At 42.7% G+C, this 26,604-nt stretch overlaps 1 protein-coding gene across 3 annotated transcripts; it reads left to right on the forward strand.

The window, feature by feature from the left end:
- Positions 1-11: 11 nt before the first annotated feature.
- YWHAZ (tyrosine 3-monooxygenase/tryptophan 5-monooxygenase activation protein zeta) lies at positions 12-26,086 on the forward strand. 3 transcript variants are annotated; one of them, XM_083822625.1, is made up of 6 exons: positions 12-86; positions 2,172-2,477; positions 17,683-17,806; positions 21,483-21,646; positions 21,735-21,830; positions 25,034-26,086. In XM_083822625.1, exons 2-6 carry the CDS (start codon positions 2,184-2,186, stop codon positions 25,091-25,093), a joined length of 738 nt encoding a protein of 245 aa, XP_083678751.1. In that variant the 5' UTR covers positions 12-86; positions 2,172-2,183; the 3' UTR covers positions 25,094-26,086. The 3 variants fall into 3 exon arrangements, with proteins under 3 accessions (XP_083678751.1, XP_083678749.1, XP_083678750.1); XM_083822623.1 differs by lacking the exon at positions 12-86 and adding an exon at positions 329-488; XM_083822624.1 differs by lacking the exon at positions 12-86 and adding an exon at positions 1,040-1,224.
- The last annotated feature ends 518 nt before the right edge of the window (positions 26,087-26,604 follow it).

Here is a 26,604-nt window from a genome sequence, read left to right on the forward strand (position 1 = left end):
TTGGCGGAGTGACAGCGGCCGGGGCTGAGGGGGCGGGACGCCGCCTCGCCTCGCCTCGCCTCGCCTCAGCGCGGCCCGGCCCTGAGGCGAGCACGGGGCCCCGCGGCGGGGCGAGGGGGGAAACGGGACGGGGGGGCTATGGCGGCGTGTGAGGGGACGGGGCGGTAACGGCGGCGTGTGAGGGGACGGGGGGGGGGTGGGGGGGGACGGGGGGACGGGGACGCGCGCCCCCGCCGCCGGGGCCTCCGCCCTGCGCGGCGCTGCCGGGGGAAGGGCGCGGGGCTCGTGCCCGCGCCTTGCCCGTTGCCATGGCGCCGCTTGACGTCACGGGCCGTGCGCCTGGCGGCGCGCTGATTGGCCGAGGCGCCCCGTGCGCGGCGCTGAGCTCGGGAGGGGAGGGGAGGGGAGGGAGAGAGGCTGCAGCGCCGCGAGCCCCGCACAGTCCGCGCCGGCCGCCCGCCCCGACACACCGCTCCCGCCTCGCGCAGGTAACGGGGCCCCGCCGCCCGCGCCCGCCCGAGCCCGGCGGGCACCGCCGAGCCCCCTCCGGGGCTGCAGGGGGTGGGAGGGGGTGGGGGAGAGCCCGGCGGTCCCTTGGGGGGCGGGTGGGGCCGGCCCCGGGGGTGTCCTCCCCCCCCCCCCCCTCCCCGTCCTCCCCCGGGCGGTAACGGCCGCTCCCCGCCTCACGGTGCCCCCCGGGCGGGGTGGGTGTGTGTGAGTGTGTGTGAGGGGGGGGCACCCCCTCCCCTTCTTCCTCCTCCTCCTCCTCCTCCTGCGCGGCGCTGGGCTGGAGGCGCCCCGCAGTGGGCAGGGCTCCGGCGCCGAGCCGCCATGACAAAGGCGGCGGGGCGAGGCGCGGCGCTCGGTGCCCCCGCGGCCATCCTGAGGGGCCGCCCCCGGCCGCCATCTCGCGGAGCCTCTCTCCCTGTGCACCCCCCTTTTCCCTATAGCCCCCCCACAGCCCCTCCGAGCAACCCCCCCCGCCCTCCCCGGGGGGCAGCCTGAGGAGGGCGGGACCGCCCCCACCGCCACCCCCGGCCGGAGCCGCCTGTAAAATGGCTCCCGCAGCCGCCGCCGGGCTCCCCGCTAGGGGTTGTGCCCCCCCCCCCAGTGCCTGAGCTGAGCCCCGCGGGTTTTTGTTTTTTTTTCTTTTCTTTTTTCCGTCACACGGGGTTATTGCGCGTGGGAAGCGGAATTGTTCGGATGGAGCGAGCTTTAAGCGGGGTGCGTGCCGAAGCAGCCTGAATAAATGGGCTTTAAAGGGTGATGTAGACCAAAACGGGCTGCCAGGGCTTCGGGAAGGACCCAGCCGAGGTATACGAAAGGTCGGGGGTGAGGAAGGATGGTTCTTTCCTCGTGGACCGAAAAAAAAAATAAAGTTAGCGGTTATCCCCGTGCAGCAGGGCTGGATTGGAGGAGTCCTCACGGGGTGCAGGTTGCGAAGCGTCTCTGCTACCTCCTGCCATCTAAAATACGGATGCTGAAGTAATTTATTAAACCCTAAAATTTCCTTTTGTCTCCAGAAAACGTGACCGCTCAGGCTGAGGGGTCAGGAGGTCTAGCATCTCGCCTTTCAGGAAAGGAGGTTAGCGTGGCTCCTCGAAATTTAGGTGTTCGGTGGGTTCTGACTTTGCAGCATCCACTGTGGGATTGGATTTGCAGATCCATCTGCCAGTTCTTTCTGCACATAACCGTAAGATTTTGTTAAGGCACAGAGAGTTCCGTGGTACTGTTCATCTTAGCCTTTATTTTGTCTGTTCTTGTGGGGGAAAAAGCACTATTGGCTGCTTTCTTTGTCAATTTTGTTGTATTCACAATTGGATGCAATTGATGCTGCAGCTTGAATGCACTCTTATGAGAGAGTGGCAAAGAACTGGGATCGTGTATTTGCATAAGATAGGAGGGATTTGCTTCCAGTTCACCTTTGGATGCTTTTGTTTGCATTTTCTTGAAGTAATCACTTCTACAAGTTAACAGCCTTTTAGGAGGAATCAATGACTGTAAGTTTTCAATCCCAGTGTGTGAGCGCTTGCACGCCTTGCGTTCTAGATTTCAGCCGTACCTCTTGCAATTCCAGGCTAATTAGAGAATGGCGGCTCTGCATGTGAAGCTGAAACGTCTTTTTCGTGAAATCGGTGTCTGAATAATGCCTCGCTATTTTTCCTCTTTAGAAACATATCAGCATGGATAAAAATGAGCTGGTGCAGAAGGCCAAACTGGCTGAGCAGGCTGAAAGATATGATGACATGGCAAGTTGCATGAAGTCTGTGACTGAGCAAGGAGCTGAGTTGTCCAACGAAGAGAGGAATCTTCTCTCTGTTGCCTATAAAAATGTTGTAGGAGCCCGTAGGTCATCTTGGAGAGTCGTCTCAAGTATTGAACAAAAGACGGAAGGCGCTGAGAAAAAACAGCAGATGGCTCGAGAATACAGAGAGAAAATTGAGACTGAGCTAAGAGACATCTGCAATGATGTGCTGGTGAGAAATAATGAAACTGTTGATCCATTTTTACTTACAGTTGCAGGGTAAATGGTGCTGGGTCTTGTAAGGCTGCTTCTATCTGTTCTTTCATTAAAGCTGTGGTGTCCTGTGCCATTTCTGAAGGACAGGATTTAAAATTTGTCTTGCTCTTCTTTTCCCCTCTAATATATTGATTATTTATATACGAATTAACATAGTTATCAATGCTAATGTGTTTGGAGACATGTTGAAACCTTACGGTAACTTCTCATAACTGTTACTTTATACCTAATATTTCTTTGAGGCTGAGGTAGATACGGGCTTGGTTTGGAGTCCTCTCCTCCAGCCCGCTCCCCTGCAGTACTCGTGTCCTGGATGGCTTTGATTCCTGTAACTTTAACGCGCTGCACTAGTTGTAAGAGGTAGTTCTTACTCGACGGAAATTGTGCCCCTCCCTGGGTAAGATGATGTAATGTTAGTTATGACTCAGCCATGCAGAAAACTGTCTGCAGGAAGAGGCAGTAGCAACGCTATGATACCTTCTTAAACTTCAGATTTTTAGAAGCAAACTGAAAGGGGGTTCAATTTAGGCATTTTCTGGGTCTCGCAGTTGTGTTACAATGGGCACGTACCTACCGAGGAATGTTATGTTTGCCATTACAAGGCTGGTTTATAAAATCTGAACATCTTCCAAATGCTTATTCCACGTTGTCTCTTTTTTTTTTTTTTAACTGCATATGCCGGTAATGCTTCAGTGAGCACATGAGCAATGAACGTCCTGTCCCGCCACCGCTTGGGGCAGATGTTGCTGTCAGCTGTAGAATTTCACCCTGGACTCTGGGCCCTGCTGGTGTGTCACCCCATATGTGGCGGGGGATCACATACCTGGCAGTGACAGGATGACCGCGATCCGAGGGAAGCGGTCCGTAGCTGAGCATGTGCTCGAAGACCTGATGTCAAACTAAAATTAATGCCAACGAGTAGCATAAACTTGGCTTGCCGTGTCGGATAGCGAAACGGCATGGGCGGTGATCGCTTCTAGAAGACTGGTTCTCCAAGGGTGTGTAAAAGTCGGCATGGAGAGCTCTGAGCCTTGGCTTCCAGCTTAGGCTGGCTTCCACGGTTATTGTAACACACCCAGTTTCATGCGCTTTGTTATTCTGTGCGGGGATGGCTCTTAAACTTCCACTGTGAAAATGGAAAAGCCAAGCTTGTGCATAGGAAAAAGCTGGTTTGCTGTTCCGTGTGTTAAGTGGCAGCTCATCAACTTAAGCCAGGAAAATAAGGATCTGAATCTGATGTTCTAATTTTGTTATTTCTTTTTTATTATTATGATTAACTTACTTTATTAACGGGGAAAGTCCTCGGGGGTGGATGCTTTCAGTTCAGAGTGATCTGAAGTTCTTTTTGTGAACTGCATGTGGGTTTAAGGATTAATTTTAATTAAGCCGTTGGGCTTAGAAACCCCTTTTTAGTAGAACTTACCAAAGTGTTTGCAATTAAGTTTCATTCTGATAATGGAAACCAGATTGAGGCAAAACTAGCCTGCTTTTATTGTGCATGCAAAATACAAGAAATAAAACAAAAAAAAGTTTTTGAGCCTGCTGCAGCAACTAATGGATCAGGGAGGGAGAAACATGGATGGGGATTGTTAAATCTTCTGATTCTCAAAATAGGCTTGAATTTCTCTTTGCTGTGCTTAATGAGAGATACATAAATTATTCAAAAAATTATTATTCTCTGACATGTTACTACTTCTAGGCAGCTAATGTCTTGCTCATTTTCAGTGTTGCCAGTCTGGTTTTTCTTAATAGATTGAGGAAAAAGTATTGTCCAGATGGAACAATGCCTTAGACAGTGATTAACAGCAATAAAACTACTTCTTAGATTTAGGATTAAAAAGGAAAATGAAATCTTCTTGTATTCAAGTGACAGGATTTAAAAATGCTCTCAAATGGCACACACCGAATTTGACATCGATAATTATAGTGAAGGATTAGATTTATATCTTAAAATGTATTCTTGATTCTTTGTTCACATACATTCTTACCTAGTAACGTGACTGCTTGCATTGCTTTACTTGAAATCTACTTTGCTTTATCAGGGAAAAAGCTCTAATAACATTATTTTTTATGAGCAGGACTCTGCACAATGCCACTTGCAAAGGTAGAACTAGGATTTTTTTCTTAGATCCTCTGTAATTTTTGCACAGCCTGTATCTGTTCACAGAAATGAAAAATAATGCTTACCACATCTCGATTGGTATGAAATGTGCAATGAACGGGGCCCAAAGTGTTAAATTTTCAGAGTTCTCAGTCATGAAGCTTATCCATTTTGGCTTAAAAAAATAAGTTGGAAACTTGTTTGTATCTCTTATTAAGACTGTGAATCCATTTGAGCCGTTGTCTTCAATTGCCTACTGGGCTCTTAAGTAATATTTAATGCCCTGGAGTGTTACATCACAGCTGAGTGTGGAAGTGACCCGAGTCCTAACTTCTGTGTTGAAGGGAGGAAATTAAGAGAATGTTGAAGCAAAATCTAGCCAAAGCTGGCTCCTCTGAAGCTTCTCGCTCTCTTCCCTCGCTTGTTGGAATCAAATTAGTAGCGGGTTGGAAGGAACAGCCCTTTCAAGCCAGTAGGTGTGGAGTACGCCAAACTGTGACTGGGGTCTGTTCCCAGCTCTCCTATGAATTGACGGGCTAAATAAGAGTAATGCTGGGCTTTTCTTGGCTCGGAACTGCTAGTGATCAAGAGATAACAACATGAGCAGTGACGTGGGTCAGATCCAGACGTTTTTCTTCTTTGCACTGACCTCACCACAGAAAAGCCAGCATCTATGTCCTCGCCACCTCTGTATCTTCCCTTCCTTGATCTTTCCACAGAGTGCTTTTACAGCTCTCTAAGCAGGTGAACTCATCCTTCTGCTTGCTGCAGCCTCGGCGTGCTGCTGCGTGGAGAGAGAGACTTAAAATTTCTTCTTCCAGCACCAGTTTTGTCAGATATGCCCAGATACATTCAGGCATATTATAATCAACCCTAATTTTTAGTTCCTTTGGTGGCACCGATAAACTGCTAGTAGTTGTGACACATGGTGCATACTACTAGTTACGTGCACTGTAACAATGAAGACTGATTTTCCAAACCCTTCAAGAATAATAATATGGGGGGGGGGGGGGGAGACATGGATGGGTAGTGGGTTGCCATACTCAAGCATCGTAAATGTACTCGAGTATTATAGAAAATTTCCAGCCTCAGAAATTTCATATTGATACAGGAAATTAAGCAGTTAAGTACTTTTCCTCATGTTAGCTAAGTGTGTGCTTCACATCCCGTTTCACTTTCTGGGGTAGGAGGAAGGTCTGTCTGCAATAGCAGTATAATAATCTTTTATTTGTCGTTTCCATAATAAAAATAGATGTTACTCGAACAGGTGTGGATTTTCTTCAATAAGCCCTTTTTTCAGGTAAAGGGAAACAGAACTGTAGCTGAAGTGGTTCCCATTAAATTGGTAGTAAGATGGATTTTCCAGCTAATAAGGATTCTGAAATACAGAGAAGAAAATGTGGAGAGGTCTTTGCATAGCTAGCATCTGACATTTCTTACTGCTCGTGTGTTTTCTGGAGCACTAAACTACTGCTAGCTTTCAGGCAGTCTCTGATGTGAGTTAAATGCAAACTAATAATTTAAAGCATGAGAATTGTTCTTCAGTTTACTGTGGAGGTAGCTCTAGACAGTTACTGTCTGATCTCTAGGCTGGCACGTATGGCAGCACAGTCCCTTGCATTTCCTCCAAAACATCTTGTGATTTTCTCACATTTGTCCCCTGCCCAGTCTTCTGGGTGACCTGTCTCCCCCCCCAGGTTCCCCCACAGTTATACCTTAAGTGAATCTTTGCTTGCAGTTCACAAGCGCTCTGCTTCGCTACTTCTTTCCCCTTTGGGTTGTTCTTTTTGAGGTGTAGAGTGCTTCCTGAAGCCCTGGCTCCCATTCAGCGCTCGAGAGTTGCTGTTGCACATAGGTGCTACACTGCATTCCCTTCCCTGCCAGAAAATGTTAAGGAAAAAGGTGCTGTTCAAGAATCGGATGAATTGCTTGCTTGCTTTTCCAGGTTTTATTTCTTCCTGACTTCGTGCTCAAAAGCATAAAATGGGGCTCTTTGTGTACCTAGCTGGATTTCTTTGCATTCTGTAAAAAAAAGAAAAACGTCCATAACAGTGGTTATTGTGAAAAGGGAAGGTGATGAAGTTAAATATCTCAGCCAAGTGACTTTAGGTTTGCAATTCTTCCATATGTGTGTGGGGGGGGGAAGGTTCGAAATATCTGGAATCTTCCATAAGGGACTGGGGGAAGGTTTAGTAACCTGTTGTGGGGCTGCAGTTCACTGGGGGCTGAGAGTGTAATTCCCTTCAGAATGCATCTAAATGGCTTCTTAAAGAACATACCACAGAATTAATGCCTGTTGCTGTCCTACTCACAAATTCCTCTGAGACTATTTTCTAGATGCCTGCAAACACCTAATAGGTTACTATTTCAACATCTATAAAACCTGTTTGTGTGCTAATTCCAAATGATAGGATCAGGAAACTTAGTCCTCCGTCCTGTAAGAAGCTATGTGTACATATGGGGTGTTCTTAAAACCCAGTGTGTCTTCCTGGCGGTCAGGACACAGCTAACCTATAAAGTGGTGGTAGCGAGCAGACAGCTGGATTGTTTGAGCCACAGTGATTGATTATCCTGTGCAGCCTTCAGATATCTTCATAGTGTAGATGCTAACAAAAAAAAAAGAACACGTTCTGGCTGAAAATTTCCATGTTCAGTTCTCTGACTCCTCCAGACTTAATTTTTTGGTTTTGGCTTCACTTCTTTCTGCCTTTGAGATCTGTGCCCTTTATCAGATGCTTTTAGGAAGGAGAAAAAAAAGGAAGAGGTAGTAGAAACTTCTGTCTGCAGAAAGCAGCTCTTAGAAGGAGGATGGCGAACTTTGAAATCTAGGAGTTGCATGCATCAAGTCTTTGTCTTGAAAAACTTGTTCCATGTCATTCTAAGCTGCCTTGGTTGAATAATTCAGGCTTGAAGGCAGGCCGTTTAGTTCAACTTCACTCAAAACAGATACTGCTTGATCACATCATTTAAGGTCTTGTCCAGTCAAATTTTGAATATCTCCAAGGATGGAGACTGAATGACCTCTCTGGACAGCCTGCTGTAATATTTGTTACACTGTGAGTAACCATAAAATATATACATTTTTTTCTCCTTTTATACAGTCAGAACTTATGCTCCAGCTCATTTGCTGTGTCTCTTTCTTTCACTGTAGACCTTCTGGAATAGTCTGGTTCCATCTTCTCTAGTCAGCTGCACACAGCAGTAAGATCCGTTGCTTTTCTCCAGGCTGAGCAAACCCAGCTCTCAGCCTTTCCTCGTATTTCTTGTGCTCCTGCCCCATAATTATGCTGGTGGCCTCCCCTGGGCTCGTTTCAGCATGTCCATGTGTTGGACTGTGGAGCCCAAACCTGGACGAGAAACTCTGGATATCATCTCCTGTTTTCAAACTTTGTGTTGAAAGATGGTAACTGGTAACATGCTAGGGTATGTGTGTGAAATAAGTCGGTACCTCTGGTTCAAAAATCATTTGTTTGAATAAATTTTTGTATATTGCAGAGGAGAAAATAGCCAGGGTTTATGCCTTCCCAGGATGGTTATAATTAAAGCTTTTAATTACTCTCCAAGTCTAGCTTTTTCAGTGAAGTTTCAGCTGGTATAATTGTTCAAATATGTTGAAGGGAGGAGGCTGAGACTATTTGTATCAACCTCATGATTTCACTTTGCTAATCCTTTAATCACTTCCCTAGTTGTAGCTACACCCCTTCAGGTGTTTGTTTTTGTCCTTGTTTTCCTGCAGTGGCGAAAGCACTGCCTAAACTAGAGCAATTTCCTTTTTTTAATTAAAAAAAAAAAAGTAATGTGTTGAAAAGCTTTTGAATCACAGAATTAAAACATCATGGACAAGTTGAAATATTATTATTTTGATAATTTCAATTATTACCAGTTATGCAAAATTAATGCTTTATTTATTCTACATTGTTCATGTAATTCTTTGTAAGTGTGTGAAACTTCAGTCCATTTTTGAGGACTTTTTTGATTCCAGCATTTGTAAGTAATTTACTGATGGTTGGGCTGCGTGAACAAAGGTGAGACAGCACTTACTAATCTTAGCAAGAATTGCATCTATAATGTTGATAGATGTTTTTGGAGCACCCATTTATCATAAAGTTGGTCACGGTGCTCTGCATAAATGCAAACACGTATTTAAATATGCAGTTACCTGTGGCACTCATATTAGTTACGCACACACGTGTCTATGCACATATATGCAGGTATCTGTATCCGCTTGAATTTGTTGGAAGTACAGCAAATCTTTACTATAACCAGTGGTCTGCTGTACTAATTTAAGGTCACATTTATGCTTAAGAAATGACTTTGATTTAAAAATAAAATAACTGTACATAAGGTTTCTGCTGCTCAGGAGCATCCAGGTAACTTTCTTACTTGAAAGCAACCTTGAGTGTTTGCTTGCCTTATGTGCTTGGAAGTGGTACACAGTTTTAAGCAGCAAAATAAAAACAAGTGGTTCAATTTTAGTCACTTATGACAAATGCTCTCCTCCTTACTCCTTGCTGTTGAAGAAGCAAGAACTTGACACAAGCACTGCGACTCTGTGAAGCTGCTAGGTGTGCTCATTTCCCTGGTGCTCAGGAGGCTGGCAGTAGAAACACTGCTATGGTAAGATGCGTGCTGCTGCTGGGCCTGAGGAAGATGTAAGTGGTAGAAATACAACATCTAAAACATGAGCAGAGTTGGTGCGTTATCTCTGCTCATCTGTAATAAGCAGATGCCAAGCTATCTCTGGTTTTATCTGGAAACTTCTGTCTTGTTACTATGCATCTGACAAAAATACACTTTTCTGAAACCAGTTCTCAAACTCTTGTCTTTTTTTAGTTTGGTTTTCTTTTTTTTTTTTCCTGTCAGCAGACAAAGCAGCTCCTGGATATTAACCAGAGGTTGATCATCTCTTCAGGCAGTAGTTGACTACCATTTTGAAATAGTTTGTGAGAAAGCTTTGTGCTGTTAAATATGATGGAATAATGTTAAGATGATGATTACCTCTTGAACTTGTTTTTTATTGAATGTCAGCTCTTACATAGTTGCTTATTTTTTCTTGAAATCTGGCAGAAGACTGGGTGTGCCCCATCTGATGAAGAGTAATAGTAAGTCATGCTGCTGCTGAGATAAACAGTAAATTCTTTTTTGATCAGATTTAGTCCAGATCAAATAACTTAGCAGGCCTTTTTCCTGTTTGTTACTACCCTTTGTGGTTATGCAGGTAACAAAATATTTAACAACAGGGATCTAAGTTGCTCAGCCTCTAATCAGTCAGCTCCTAGGGCAGAGTGGGCTTACATCTCTAAAATGGCACTTTTGCTAATATTAGCATCCTGTGCTGGAATGAACTGCTAATAGACACATTGTATAATGCGGTACGCTTCACACTGCAGATCTGCTCAGAGATCCCTAAATTGCTAGGGATAACTTGTTCTTTTGTTTCTTCTCAAGGATAAAAAGTGTTATGTCATGTTTCTTGGGGGGGGATTTAATAGTATCCCTTCAGAAAGGAAAACTGGAAAAGCTCAAGACAGCTAGAATGTGTGCTCTGGTTTGGAGTACCGCCAGGACAGCTTGTCATGCAGAGCGACCTGTCCAGCAGAAATTCTCATCCAACCCAATTGGTTTCAATTTTGTATTATCACAAGCTTTTCAGAAGGTATTCTGGTTTTTGTTTGGTTTTTTGTTTTTTAGGGAGTAATGATCTGTGCTCTTGGCACCGTGCTATTTTGTTGCAAGTCCGCAACAGTCAAGAAATAAACTTGAGGTGGTGCCAAAAAAAGCAGGGAAATGTTGCATATTGGCTTTGGTTCTCAGCAAAGACTTTTTGTGTATTAATGCTTATAGCAATGCCTCAACAAAAGAGAAACGAGAAAAATAATTAGGATTAAAGTGGCTTATTGGCTGCTGCCTTTTGTATGAATTTTCTCAAATTTGGTTACTAAACTGGAGAGGCATTTTTGCTTGTGCATCACAATTCAGTTCCTTCACTGATGTGTTCTGTAGCATGCTTCGGTAGAAATCTGTAACGGTTGGCATGAACGAGTGAATAATTTCTGAATACTCTCCGAGAGTATATCCTGCTATTAAGCGTACCTGTTCCCTGTGCCACCAATACTAGCTGGAGAGCAGAGAGGTAGAAGAAACGAGCTGGGGAGGGCAGGTCTGCAAGGAGAGCTACAGATCGGCCTGTGGAAGCGTGGTGTGGAAGATGCTGCTCCCCGCTGCCTCAGTCCCCCTGCTTTTCTTTTCATACTGGGCGTTGTGTGGCTGTAAGAGCCAGATCTTCCCTCTGAACGCCCTCTAGGTGTGCTAGTGCATACACCTACTTCTTGCTTAGTGCCCTGTCCCAGCATACGCGTGAGCGTGATTTTTTTTCTGGGTGTCCTACTTATTTCTCTCTTGTCTCCCTCCAGTTGCCCACATGTGACACTGCTTTTGTTCTCTTTTCTACAGAAACATATTTAGACTGTTTTTAACAGCATCTTTTGCATAAGCTAAGAGTTCTTGCCAATCCTCGTCTGCTCTACAGGATTCCCTTTTCTCCAGTAGCCTTTTAGCTCTGTCAGTTATCCTCTTATTACTCAGGACTGTCTCCTTCATTTTCCCCCTTCTAGATCTTCACCAGATCAGCAGCTGCTTTGCTGTAACCAAATGTATGTTTTTCCTGCTCTTACCAGTCCCGGGTGTCCCTGTGCACGTTGCATCTCCCACTGTTGCACGAGCTCCAAGAGTCCTGCTCTTCCCTTTGTCCCAAATCCTGCATTGCTCCCCTTCTCAGGCTCACTATTCTCACTTTCTTTCCTTGCCTCGCGTTTTTCAAACTGCTGCCTGTGTGGGCAGCCAGTTTGATGGCAAGAGGGGATAACTGGTAGTGAGGACAGGCAGCAGACTTGTTTCCTTCTTCAGCAGCTGTTTTACCAGCCAGCTCTCCGGTGCAACAGCAGCCAGTGGTATTTGACAGGTTCTTGTATGCCTGTTCTGCTGAGCAAATGAGTAGGTAGAAATCTTGAGCTGACTTTAAACAAGAGGCTTTGCTTTTGGCCAGAGTGAAAGGTTGACAGCAGAACTCAAAGCACCGCTCTTGTGGCATTTTGTTGTTTTTCTTTTTCCCAAGAGAGTAGGAGGCAGTAAGGCAGTAGTTGTAAATCCCCTTAAAAATCAAAATTTGTCATTTTCCTCCAACAATTCAGACAGATGTCTGGAAATAAAACTTCCGCTGGCCACAGATGGCTTGGTTGAACTCTTTGTAGTGGGTACGCAGATCTGTGCAGGGTGGCTAACTGCACGTATCATTTCATAGCCTGTGTGACTTTCCTAGCTGGGATGCTGACACAGAACACACGTGCACAGAAAACCAAATGCTAGCCTTTTGTAGGAACAACAGGTATCGTGAACTTACCATACACACGTGACTGACTTTAATTTTGGCATCAAAATAGAAGTATGTAGGGAGTAGGTTAGCCACGATGTTCTGCAGTTACTGTTCTGGTTAGTTGGCTCTGCTCAGGACTAAGTTAGTGTAGTTCTTCCTTCCATGTGTGTACCTGACCAGAATGGATGTGTTAAATGTTTGTCTGGATGCACCTGATACTTTACATCTGTAAAGTATTCCTGCATCTGTAGAAATGAACAGTTGTTACCCTGAGAGCACCGGAACACAAGAGGAGCTTGGTACTCTCTGGGTTGCGCTTGGTAAGTGCATCAGTACATCCCAAATACATCCCAAAAGCTAATTCAGGAGATTCAGTGGTCTTAAGTCAACTATAATTTTGTTGCTTGTTCAACCACCGTGCTTCAGCTCGAGGCTGCCCTCCTAACATCCTCCACATCTTTCCCTCTTGGCCACTCACCTTCCTTTGTAGACCACAAAGTAAAGAGCTGCCTGGATGGTGTGAAAGTGCAGCGTGGGCTTTTGATTCTAATTTGGAAACAGTGAACTCTTCAAATGATCTGAAGCTATCTGGTGGCCTTCTGAAAGAAAGGCAGACTTGAGCACCAATGCTTTTATGAGCTTTTTTTTTAATTAAAGTGGTTTAAGGCAAAAGTAACAATTCCTTATAGGCACGTATCTGCAGCTTCCTTGACACAGAGTACTGTGGCTCTTAAGGTTATGTTGATGTAAAGGGAACTTGGACAAGTGCGTAGAATGTGGACAAGCAGCCTGCTGAAGGTTACCACACTTAGAAACCACATCTGGCTCAGGAAGTCCCTAGGCATCGATGGAGGCCAACGGAAGCATGGTATTTTCTTGTTTTTTTTGTATGTTTTTCTAACGGAAGCCTCTTTAGGGCATTGTTGCGGGTGGGTTAGTGGACAGAATAGCCCTGTCTGCCAGGGCAGTCACCCCTGTGTTCTTGTGGAAAACACAGCACTCGTGTTGTGCTCCTGTAGGAAGATAATGGCACACTGCCTACATCAAGAAATGAGGCCACTGTCCCTTAATAAGAAATGTCAAAGAAATAGGTTTTCAGGCTGAGCTTAAAGAAGACACGCTGTTTCTTTCATGCCTTCTGGGTGAATTTAAAAAAAGATAAAAGTCCTTCCATATGTTCTTCAGCCCTATGCCATATACCACAAATTGAGTGAATTAAAATTCAGCAAATTCTCCTGTGTAACTCCTCTCCAAAAGTAGCAATAATGGTGTAGCTATGTCAGATGGCTTTTGACACTGCTTGAAAACAAAAGACCTGCCATGTTAGCTCTGAGCAAAACCGATACCCTTTAAATTAGCTAATATTTTTCAGTGTGTTCCTTTCAGGTTTTGCCTCTCTTAAGCTTGGTTCTTTCGTGCAGAAGCAATTTTTTCCCTTTGATATTTCTAAAGGCTTTTACTCAACTATTTATCTTACTTGTAGTTAATTGCTGGTATTTAAAAATTCTTATATATTACCTGCTCATTTACAATTATATTACTGTAGAATCAAGTGACTTTATTCTTATGACCTGTTTGTCAGGAGAGGAGTATCTTGAGTAGAAAATTGAGCTGTTGTTGCAGTCCTCAAGTGCTTTAGGAATTATCTGAAGATTCCAGACAACACGTACTGAAACTGAGCCCTTATTAAAGGGAAATACATGCAGGGCTACAAGCAATGGAACAAAACTGAGGCATGGATTTTAACACTCTTATGGTGGATTTGGGAATGGTCTTCTGGCCTGCACAAGTCATTTGCCAAAGATGTAAGCAAAGACTTTCAAAAGAAAGGTATTTTGAGGCTTCTTATGAAAGGAAAAGACTATTCAAGTCGTCTTGGGTTGGCTTCCTGTCTTCAACTGAAGTTCTCGCCACAACTTGACAAATTTAAGTCTGTATGCTTGCAGAAGGCAGACTTCTTGTAGAGGGTTTGCTTTTGGTTTTTGTTTTTTTTCAGACTGAATTACTACTGTGGTGCTTCCTTTGTACTCCTGAGTCTAATGCTTACCTTTAAGACTATCCTGCAAAACCACAGGAACAAGTCCATGGGGCCTTTCATCAAAATAGGCTCAAAATGCCTTGTGCTTGTGGTTAGCATTGCCATCTGTTGAATGTGTCCTGCTCTGGGTAAAGAACGTAATTAAAAAGGAACAGAATAAATCTTTATCATTTAGTTTTTGATGCAAGCCAGAACTGAAGCTCGCTGGTAGAATAGTAAATTTGTGCTGATGCAGTCTGTTACATCCTTCGAGACAAAGACTTTCTCTGCTGCATACTTACTGGGGGTGGGGGAATGTACCAAATTTGTGAGATTGCTTATCTGTGGTATGCGTGAGCATAGCTGGCATCTCGAGTCTGAATACACTTTCTCTACCAGTCCAGAGGACCAACGTGTTATCTGCAACTGCGATTACTGCCAGCAGTGACGTGTTGGAGCCCGAGTTTTTCTTTGCTAGCGTATTTATAAGACTCGATATTCAAATTTAATGCATGTATGTTTAAAAACAGACCAAAAAAAAGTAAGTTTTCATTGAAAATCTCTTTGGAAAGACTGCTTGTGACTTTGCTATGAGAAGTATTTGAAGCACTTGTACAAGCTGTTACAGGTTTCTGCTGTACAGCACTCCGAGATGCTGCTGCATTTCTGTCCGCTTGACTACAATGCCATGGTTTGTTTCACAGCAGCTAAATGCTCCTGCTGTCAAATAAAAAGCTCTGGCAATTACAGCTGGGGGGACAGAAGGGGGGTGGATTTCGGAGAGAAATTGTTCCTACAAAGATTCTCGTTCCAGCACTGTAATTAACTGCCCATGGAGGTGTAGTTAGTGCGTACTTCAATATACAAATAGTACTTTTATATAAAAAAAAAAATCAAAAATGGGCAGAAATTTGACATGATAGCTAGAATACCTTGAATGAGCATGACAACTTAGCAACGTGCCGTATAGATGTAATGTACCCTTGCGGTACGGGCGTCCTTCCATCGTTAAGGTGCTGTGTGCATTGCAGTGATGTGGTTTAGCTAACAAACTTCTTAATTAGGGAGTAGCATACTGGTTCTGTCTTGAACTAATTTTTAGCACTTCGGTGCCCCATGTGGTGATCAGCACTACGCTGATAACCAACCATTGCCATATACCTACCTTCTCCCTCCTTTGCCAGTATATGTTCAAACAGTAGTTGAAGCATTGGTAGCACTGTTGAAACATTTCTGGAGAGGGGGGAGAGCTCCTCCTTTCAGTAATCTTACAGACCGTCTTTTCGATGTCAATCAGCTTTCAGGTTTTGCTGTTACTGTTTATGAAGTACTCAGTAGAAATAAAATTCTCCCAAAGATGGCGTGGCCTACCAGTACTGTGTGGTGGTTGGAGAGAAGACTTTCACCCGGACAGGAGCGAGCTACCTGTGGAGTCAGAGACTCGTTGTGTAGGTTACGATGTATGAATAGCTATTCAAAGGGATTTTCTTAGTTCCTCTGACTTCCCAAGTCAGCTTGGGTTTAGAACCCTTTTCAGTGCACTCTTTACCCACCGTCCAAGCTGCTGTTGCCCTGCTAGGTTCTATCCAATTATGAAGACTTCATTAATTGGTAGTCTTCCCTCCTCTATGTCTGCTGGTGCAATCCACCCCTTCAGTTAGATGTCAGCAAACAACTTGACCTCATTTGGGGCCAAAGTGAAGTTCAGGTCTGGGAGTTTAGCTGCTGCTGTGGGAGTGAGCAGAGCTGTACTTTTCAGTCAGCTTCCGATACGGGTGATGAATAACTTCTGTTTCTAGAATTGCTGCAAGTATTTTGGTCTGGCTGCTTAATGGAGGGTACAGAAGGAGGGCAGCTCCCCGTGGTGCCAGGGGGTAGGTGCAGACTGACACACCTGGCTTAATTGCAGCCCTGCAGAGACAGCCTAATAAGCCTCGTTCTCAGCAGCTAGGAACCTTCACTTGTCATTGGAGTGAGAGCTGCTTGGCACTGATGAACAATGTCATAGCTGCGAATCCTGAAGTTCTGTGCTGGTGAGAGCAGAGCGTGTAAGTAGCGACAGAGAGCCAAAGTGTGTGACCCACAAACCTGACAGCCTTCTGCTTCGTGCCAGCCGTGCTGGGGCAGCGGTGGCACCGAACCCTTCTCCTCACGTGGTGGTGGGACCTCCAGGGGGGTGCCTTGGGCAGGCGGTGCCTTGGGCAGGCAGCGCCTTGGCTCCCTGTTTGGCTCCAGAGAAATACTGCTGCTGCTGACTCGCTTGTCTTAGCTTTCCTTTGTTGCCAAAGGTTTGTTTCTGCTATTGTTCAGACAGGAAGCAAGGACACACAGTATTTTTTGAGGTCTCCCTGCATGGTCTTGTTCTCTCTTGCTCTTTTTGTCAATGACAAAGTTTTCTGTAGCGTGGTGTCCGCTGATTTACTGGCCGCAGGTGCCTGTGTTGGGTTGCAGCACGCTGGTTGCAGCTTACTGTAGTCCGGCTGACCCTGTCCCAAGAGCTCATCACGTAAGATACTCAGTAAACTTGCAGGTCTAGAGGGAAGTACTGTAAGGCAGCCGTGGCTCTAGAAAGATGAGCTAAAAACAGTGAAGCGAAACTGAAATGTCATTCTTCTAATTTAAAGTGAAAAGCGACGCCCAAAAATTCTTACTGAGACCTCTTTTAAAAAAACTGTTTGCTATGTAGCCATAGCAAAGTTTATGTAACAGCTTCTGATTTCATTTTCAGTATTCAAGAGCACTTCTGCACTTTTTTTTTCTGGCTTTTAAATAACTGGCTTTTCTTTCAAAGTCTGACTTCAAGCACTCACTATCAAGAAGTTTGACAGGCTTGTACCTTAATTTGACTAAATGTTTTGGAGCTAGTGATTTTTTTTTCTTTTCATCATAATAGAACTCTTGCTAAATTACATGACTGCCTCAGCTGGGAACTTGCTATGTTAATTTAATAAGTAGCTAGAATAATCTAGAAAAACCTGGTCCTAACTGGCAGCCTACGGGGAGGATTTGGTGGGGTGACTTCAGAGAGCTCCCCTGTGCTTTGGAAGGGATGGGAATACCTGTTGGGGCAGCACATAGTCAAATAGCTGATCCTCCTCAGTGCTGCTCAGCTATAGACTTTCAGCTGTTGAGAAATGCAGGGATCCAGGTTCACCGTGCAGTTTCTTTTGGGTAATTCCGGTGTACAGTTCTAATTAATCGTAACTTTAAAAAAGTCTCGTTAGCCTGCCGTAGTTCCTGTTGCCTGTTTATGTAAGATGTTTGGGTCTCTGATTTGGCAGCTGATATTTTGAGTCCTTTTATCACCTGTGGATGCAGACTTTCTTCTGTTGTGTATGCTCTGCCTACACTCTTTGGATTACCTTATTTTTGCCAAGGCCTACAGGAACCCTTCCTTTGCTTCTTCAAGATTCATCTGCTAAGCTACCACAGCCTTCTTTCCTGTTCTCCCCGTGGAGCCACAGCATGGAGCATTCCTTTTTGGTACCTAGAACTGTGATCCAGGACACATTCCCCTTAACTGACTATGCTATGTAGGACGTGAAGAAAATAGGAAAAAGTAAAGCTGTCTTGACTATGAGATAGATGGTGATGTAATTGAACTGTTGTTCAACAAGCTGTATGAACGAGTATGCATGTTCACAACACTATGTTCTTTGTTTCTGTTTTAGTCTCTGTTGGAAAAGTTCTTGATCCCTAATGCTTCGCAAGCAGAAAGTAAAGTTTTCTATTTGAAAATGAAAGGCGACTACTACCGTTACTTGGCCGAGGTTGCTGCTGGAGATGACAAGAAAGGTATTGTACGGCAGCTTGTCACCACGTTTTGTCAGATTGGATTGCTTTTGGGGAACAGTGACACTACTGTAGTTGTGGAATACTTGTGTTTGGGCTGTAAATTTCTTTAGTAATAAGCTTCCTGTTTTCTAAAGAAAAATCGTAGGTCACTGGCTTTCAAATGAGTTATGAAGCTTTCTGTGCGCCTCTGCAGCTTGAAGCGGGGAACAGATGTTCAGTCATAAAGTCTGGAAATCAACTCCACTTACAGGAATCTACCTTATCATTGTAATATGGGTTCGTGCATCTTTTTCCTGGGTGTCTGAGTATTGTTTTAACATCTTCACAGGGAGTCGGTCAGTCTGTAGCTTTTTGAAGTCTTTTTCATGCTAGCTCTGCATTTGCAAAAAAAAATCTGCATAGGTTCAGTGATCAAAGGCTGCAGTACACCTGGAGAAGAACAGGATTAATGAACTAAATGGTACTGTTAGGTGAACTTGTTCTATAGCCATGATAGTTTAATCTCAAAATGGTTTTTAATTTCCTAAACTTGCTTATATCTTCACTTAAGCAGCTTGTGCTAATTGCAGGTAAGTTGCCTTCACCTAAGTGTGGTTAGTAAAGTTAAAATAAGGTACTTAACTACAGCAGTTAAGCCACCTAATATATTGTAGCATTATAACATGTTAACTCTGTGCAGCCACCTTCAATTCAAGAGGATATGTTACGTTAGATGGAGCTTGTGAGCAGTGCTAAATGATTTCCTGGAGCCAGCTTAAGACTGGGACCAGGGACCAGAGTGCCCTTAAGAGCAGTGCTCTTCAGCACAGAGCCCAGTCTACAAGTCCTGCCAGGCCTGAGCTGTTTCCTTGCAGACTCAGTTTAATCTGTTACTCAGTTTGCGGAAGTATGGGAGCCTGCAGACGATCCAAATGCATGGACTTGGATCCCTTGGGGATTACTGGAGAGCCCTTGAGGTGTGCAATTGATAGTCAGTAGAACCTCACCCTTTTGAAGGATTTACTAAATTCAGTGCAATTCAGATGTGTGAAGCCCTGGTTGCCTTACACTGCTCTCAGCCTAGGAAGCCCTCTCAGGATGAGATGGGAAACTGCAGACATCTTTTTACATAGGTTCACAGAAACTAGGCTGAGCATGGTATAGAGGTGAAACGGAATAATTGTAAGGCAGTAGATGTCTGCTGTTGCCTTGCCTCGTATCTGTTATATCCACATTACTTATGGTAGCCCAGTTTCCCCAGTACGCTGGATAATGGGGAATTGAATAAAGCTACTGAGACTTAGTTAAATAGGGCTTGAGTTGACTTCTGATGCGTACTGCATGCAAACTGACCTAGCCTTGGTGACTGCAGAAGAATTGTACATGTAACCAGTGGTCTGTACTGTCACAGCCCTAAAGTAACCATGTTCCGTTTAGTAATCTCTCATTTACAGACCTGGAAGGTATGATATTCTTCTCCGGTGAGGATTAAGTTGCAGGCTATAAAATTAGACTGTTAAAATCTCTGCTTAATGTGGTTTTAAAGTTCATTTTTAATCAACCCAGTCGCTTGGCTGAGCAGTTTTTAGTGGGTTTTGACTTACCAGATAAAGAAAACATGTTGAAAGCACACTGGCTCCTAGTTGCTATGGCTCCTAAACTTAAGATTTTTTTTAGGTGTTTAATCTTGCAGGCTTTTCCTGTGTGCTGTCTGTGATGGGTAACATTGAAGAAGAGCAACTGATAATTGTTTTTTTTTTTTTAAGAAATAATGGCTGTTCAGTTGAACAGTATTCTTTCAGCCTTTTGCAGAATAATGCAATATCAGTATAAAGCTCCCAATTCTAGGAACTGGATTTTTGTTTTCATAAGTTATTGTATTGACCAGGGTTTCTTTTAGCTGTTTAGTGGACAGGAATGTCAAGCAGGTAACCTTACCCAACTGTTTTAGCCTTGAACTTTGGAGTTGTAAAATGCTATCTGTCTGAGCAGAACAAGATTGAAAATCTTGCAGCCTTCTTATGCTGGATGACTGATTTTAAAATAAATAGAATATATATAATTCTGCTCTTAATTCCATGAATCAGTGCTCAAAAGGTAACTCTTGTCAAATAAGGAAAAAAAATACTTTTTTGAAGTAATTTATGATAAAGAAACAGTGTTTAAAATAAAGCACCTTCATTTATTGAAGGTGTTTATTTTTCAAGGTACTTGTTCTGGCTTTCATAAACAGCACTATTTTCTAACTCTTTTCCATTACGGAAGGAGTAAAACACATCCCACTATTTCTAAATTTAACTTCTTGTAAAACCAGTTCTTCTCAACTGTAGTGAACTAACTCCTGGTGATTTTCAAGGTGGTGTGGTGGTTGTCTGGCTCTCCTGAAGCACTCCATTACTCCATTATTAGTAGTAAGTGAAGAGGGGACAGAGCCCTGAATATTTGTGCAGTGAGCGTCCTTCCTCTCCCACGCTGAAGAGGAACAATGCGAAGCTTTAGTTTTGGGGAATTCATAAAGTTGAACCAATTGAGATTGCATAGGCGTCCTGGATATTGGTGTTCAGTTATTTTCAGATTTTGAGTGCTGCGGATGTGAATACTGATATTTTTGAGTCCTTAACCTCAAGATTGCTTTCTTCATTTTTGGATAGGTGACTGGCACTCGTGCAGAGATCATGCTGGATGCATGAATCTAGGATGTGAATCCTTTCGCATCTGAATTGAATTCCTTCCTTCACACCTCTTTCTCAGCTGCTATTAACAATCTTTGAGGGTGCAGGGAACAACGGTGACTTTGTTCTCAGTGTCTTGCACTTTACCTCCTGCAGTCATCAAGGGCATAGTCCAACTTGTAAATTGTGTTGGACCATGATCTCTGACTTGTGCAGGCACGGTCTGCTCATAAGTTCAAGTGTATCCAGTGGGAATGGTGTCTGGAACTGTTCCATTTTAGTATACACTGTACAGTTCCATTTTTATCTTGCTTTTTTCCTGTGACTTACACAACTGAATAAAAAAAGTCTCTAAAAATTAATCTGTAAATTAATCTCTAAAAAAAGAAACAAGTAAGTAACTTTTGGCCTTTAGTTCAAAATATAGGTATTAGAAGTTGTAAGTTAGGTTAAAAAAAACAAACACTTTCCATATCCATGCTGGAGAGAGAGCTATGCTGTAAGCCTGAGTTAAATAGGTATTTTCAATAGCTTAGGTATGCCACTTTACCTTTGTCAAGCAGTTTGACTGTAACAGAAAAGATGCAGCAAGATAGGCAAAGGTAATCAGGGCTTTTTGTGACTAAAATGTGGATCTCTTTGCAGTACTTATTGGAATTGTGGTACTACATCAAACCTGTGTGTAGTTAAACCTTCAACTTTGTACCTTTTTCATTTAGGCGGTGGGTTTTACGATTGTTAAGCACTGTAAAAGTGCTGTAAGCATTTGATTGTATTTGCAGATAGTCACAGTGTGACAGGGAGATGCTCTAACCTATGATTTAGTGGCAACTTCTTTCTTTTATCCATTTAAAAATTTGATTTAGTAAAATCTTTATAAAATAACTTGTTAAGTGCTTATTCACAAGCTTTGGCTCTTAACATACTTTGTTCATGCAACCATGAACACAGTTCTTATTGTATTTCTGAATACAGTATTTGAATTATTTACTTGTTTTTTTGTGTGTGGTTTTTTTTCCCTAAAGGGATAGTGGAGCAATCACAACAGGCGTATCAAGAGGCTTTTGAAATCAGTAAAAAGGAGATGCAGCCAACACATCCCATCAGATTAGGTCTGGCTCTAAACTTCTCCGTGTTTTATTATGAGATTCTCAATTCCCCGGAGAAAGCCTGTTCCCTTGCAAAAACGGTAGGTCTGTGGGGGTGGAAAATCCCACTTCTATTATTTATATAACCTTTTGTCACATGTCTAATGAAGCTTGTTTGTTTAACTGTAGGCTTTTGATGAAGCAATTGCTGAACTTGATACATTAAGTGAAGAGTCATACAAAGACAGCACACTAATAATGCAGTTACTGAGAGACAACTTGACAGTAAGTATCGTTACACTTTACATATTATTGGTAGTGGGGTTGGTCTTTACAACATTTAAGAGTTGTCCTGTTCGTTCTTAACTGTGGAGCTGTTATGTACTTGCAGGCAAGCTTACATGATGTTTCTCAGCTACACCGTTTTCTCCTTCCTGATCTCTTGTGTCTACAGGCTAATTAACATAACACATTTTTCTAGCAGAAGACAGATTCACCAGGGTTTTGTTTTGTTAATTCAAGTAACTTAGCATGTTTAAGTGATGTGGTATGGGGACTGTGGCCAGTGATGATGCTTTCTTTTGTTTTAACAGCATTAGAGAATACAGTCACACTTGCTACCTCAAAACTTCCATCAAATTTCACATAGCTTGCTGTGTGTATTTGCATGTGTAAGGAGTAGACCCTATGTGAAAACTGCAAACAAAGCTAGCAAGTCCATTTAAGGGCCTGTTGGGGGGGTGAGGAGGAGGGGGGTGTTTTTAATTTTGGTAAAGCTGAAATTGGAATCAATGCTAGCCAGGCTATTTCTGGGGAAGTCATAAAACAACCATATTAATTCCTTTTGACTTGGACTCTGCTGTAACCAAAATCTTCGTGTGTGTGTGGTTTTTAACCTATTTTGAACTTTAAAACTGGCAAAGATAAACATCTAAATGAAACAGCAAATGTAAGCAAGAATACAATACTGTAATTAATGACATAGTTCACAGTTTTCTTGTGAGGGAAAGGGAGAACTGCAAGCAAGAGTAGAAAAAATAAGAAGCACCTTATGTTGCCAGATGTAACCCCTTGTTCATATGTTCAATGCATCTGGAATTGGAGGCAGCAAAATAGCTGGACTTCTTTTAACATAACTACAAGCAAAGTTGTACAGTTGCATAAAATTGGAGCTGCCATATCTTCTATTTCTGTTTCTGACACGTTATTTGCCTATTTCTTGGAACCTTTTCCACGAGAATGGCAATTTAATACTACTGGAAAATTACATGTGATAGTTCCAGCTGTTGCTTACAAAACAAATGGCAGAGGTTTCTCAACTTCTGTAGTGGAGACAGTTACAGGATTGGCCTTGCTTTCAGTGCTTGTGTGTGCGCTTGCTGTCCCTTGGGTGAGATTGCTCAAGAGCTGTCTCTGAATGAGAGAGCTATTGAAACAGAAAATAGAAGCTGACTTTAATTGCTAGCTTTCCAGTGAAAATAATGTAAAGCTTGTCACAGCAGTTGGAAAGCATCTTGCTTCATACAAGAGCAAAAGTTGGACTGAGATACCATAGTGAATGTATTATGAGAGTAGGGCCCTGAAACTTGATGTAAAGTTTCCATTATAAGGGAAAAAATTGTCGATTGCTGCAAGATTCCATGTCCCTGAATGGATGGATGTCTTGCCTTAAATGTTTAGTGTGACCTGTGTGAGTATTGCTCTCACAATGATTCCGTGTTTTTTCCACAGCTTCTTGAGGTAGAAAGTAACTTCTGATATATGTGTGACTGATAAAGACTGCAATTAAAATCATAAATGTGAAAAGTTCTACTAGTTATGCAAGTCTCTTACACTCTTTTGGATGTAGGCTTTTAACAGGTTTAACAGGGATTCAGCATGCTGATCAATTTTATGCAGTAGCAGTTTCCTCAGCTGATGATTCTTTGTCTCGTCTGGCTGAAGAAGAGACTGTGTTCATTCTCAGGGGGGATTGAAGGTAGAGAAGTGTTCAGAGGACTGTTTAATATATCAGGTCAAAACTTGTTTTACTGGGCTGGGAGGTGGGGGGTGTGGAATCTTTCCCCATTTCCCTTCCCCTAAAGGTCCCCCAACAGATTATTTAAACTCTGCTTTCAATTGGTAGTCCTTCTTTTTATACCATCTAGGCTATTTTTATTTAGTGAATAAAGATATGTACATAACTCTAGATATCCTAGGGGTGAGGATTTAGGATAGAAGCACCCGATAAAGTTCTGATTAAAAGTTCTTTTTACTGACTGTTCCTTACAAATGTATGGAGTAGCACTGAAATGGAGAATAATGGATTTGAATGTAGTGCAGGGGCTAGAAACAGTCCGGTAGGTTGTTGTCTCCAGAATATTAACTTGTTGCTTACAGCAAGGAATGTTTAGTGCAGCTATGTCTTGAGAGTAAGAACACATAGTCTTGCTTAAGTTTCTGTATTGTCCTGTACTTCTGGCAAGGGTAAAATGTTTCTGGTGTTGGATTTTTTTTTTAGCATCACGTAGGACCTACAATTATTGGTAGATCCCAAAGCAATACTAAAATGTGGGTGGACAAAGAATTAAGTTGTTCTCAGGTTTTACCACCTAATCCCATAGAGCATGAAGGATTCAGTTAAGGCTGCTCTAAGTCCATGGAGAGAGATTACAAATCATATTGGGCTGGGAATAGTTCAGAAGCAGTCAGTGTGGAGAAAACTGTGCTTCACAAAATAATTTCTTTGCCCTGGGTGTTGCCCTGGAACTGGTGCTTAGTTTCTTTAGTGGTACTTAATCTTGATATATGGCTCCTTAATGGGATTTTATGAAGCTGAAAATAGGTTTTGGTACATACAGCATGTTTAGCTTGATTTTTCTTCCCTTCTTCCACTGCCCTCCAAGTTTAGAAGCTCTGTGCCTACCCTTAATCAAAATTTGGATCCATTAACCGAATAGAGCCAAGGGATAGCAATTTTAGTGAAATATCTTGGTTTAAAAAAATCTTTAGATGCCTATTCTGAAGAAAAGGTTCACTCTGCCACTGGATGTGGAAAGACACCTTTACTGAAGCTTTTCCTTCAGAAATATGCATAAAGCTCACTTGAGGAGAAAGTACAAATCCACATGAAGCCAAGTGTTGTTAGTTCCTTATTCTCAAGCATCTGGTCTGTAGGTCTGACTCTGGCCTGCTTGTAGTCGTGTTCTGGTGAGCCTTGTGAATACAAGATCTTGGTTTTGGCTGTTCATGAACTTCCTCATTAAAAGCAGCTTAGGGTTGGGTCACCTAGCACTAGATTTATATTTTGTTTTGTGTGGAAGCAATAGCCATTTACTTCTGCTTTCCTGCAAAGAGAAATATATTAAATGTGCTTTTTATCCCCCCGTGGTGCTTAGTATGACCTCTTACAATATTATTAGAAAGTGGGCTTCTCAAATAATCATTGATTGTTGGTTGTAAATATTAATATCTTACCTTTTTTTAACTCCATTTTCTTTCCCAAACAGTTGTGGACATCGGATACCCAAGGAGATGAAGCTGAAGCAGGAGAAGGAGGGGAGAATTAACCAGCCTTCCAACTTCCGTCTGCCTCATTCTGAAATTTACACAGTAGACCATTTGTCATCCATGCTGTCCCACGAATAGTTTTTGTTTACGATTTGACAGGTTTATGTTACTTCTATTTGGATTTCTATATTTCCCATGTGGTTTTGTTTAATATTAGGGGAATAGAGCCAGTTAACATTTGGGGAACTTATCTGTTTTCATCTGAGGTGGCCAATATAGGGTTGTGAAATTTTTATACAAGTTTTACATGTTTGGCATAGTACTTTTGGTACATTGTGGCTTCCCACAAGGCCAGTGTTAAAACAGCTTTCTATGTCAAGCAAAGAAGACTGCTTGCATATTGGTCTGTCGCGGTGGAAAAAAGGGATAATTGGTTGCAGCCACAGGTGTAGTTAGCATGAGTACTCGAGCTGGAGCACACATGGCTGTGAACAAACTGATGTGCCACAGATCTTGCATGTCAAGTAAACGTGAAATCTGTGGAATATACCAATCAAGTGTACATCTCTGATTGCAGCTGAAGTGTTCCTTAAGACAGTTTGATAACCCAGTCAGCTTTCTCTAGAGAAGGACAGAGAAACGGTTCACATTCCATTATTTGTAAAGTTACCTGCTGTTGCTTTCATTATTTTTGCTACACATTTTATTTGTATTTAAATGGTTTAAGCAACCTAAGAACAAATGTACAAGTAAAGATGCAGTAAAAATGAATTGCTTGATATCCATAATGACACTGTATATCGAGCACAGCAGTAAAACAAAAACCCATGTATTTAACTTTTTTAGGTTTTTTGCTTTTGTGATTTTTTTTGATACTTGCCTAACATGCATGTGCTGTAAAAATAGTTAACAGGGAAATAACTTGAGATGATGGCTAGCTTTGTTTAATGTCTTATGAAATTTTCATGAACAATCCAAGCATAACTGTTCAGAACATGTGTATTAAGTTGATGTAAGTGGAATAAAAGTTTTATGAATGGACTTTTCAACTACCTTTGTAGATTTCATGTGATCTCTTTCCACACTTAGAATAACAGGAGTATTATACGTGAAGTCAATCTGGGAGCCTTTTTATTAAGGAGAATATTAATACACACTTAAGGATATAGTTAATTTCGTGGAAGCCAAGATTGGATGTTTCACATCAGATTTTTAGATTGCCCTAATTAATTTACAGCTTTTAGGCGGCTAGAGCTTTCTGACTCTTTCGCTGGTACTCTGGAGATGCTTTAATAAAACATATGGTCCCCAGATTTATGGCAAAATGCATATGAAGCTCTTGAAGAGCTGAACTTTGGAACAAGTCTGGTCTATGAAAGCCAACAGCTTCCTTTTCTGAGCTCTTCAAAGGAGAGCAGAGCAGGAGCCTCCATAGGATTCAGGCGTTTCAGATATTATGTTTCAGATACTGTAACTCAGTTTATAGAAAGATTCCGTGGAACAATGATGCTCTTCCTTTCTTTGTTCCTGCTGAGGTCTAAACTGACAGTATTCGCAGAACAGCTATGCC

This window comes from Anser anser (assembly GCF_964211835.1).
Source record: "Anser anser genome assembly, chromosome: 2".
Classification (NCBI taxonomy): Eukaryota; Metazoa; Chordata; class Aves; order Anseriformes; family Anatidae; genus Anser; species Anser anser.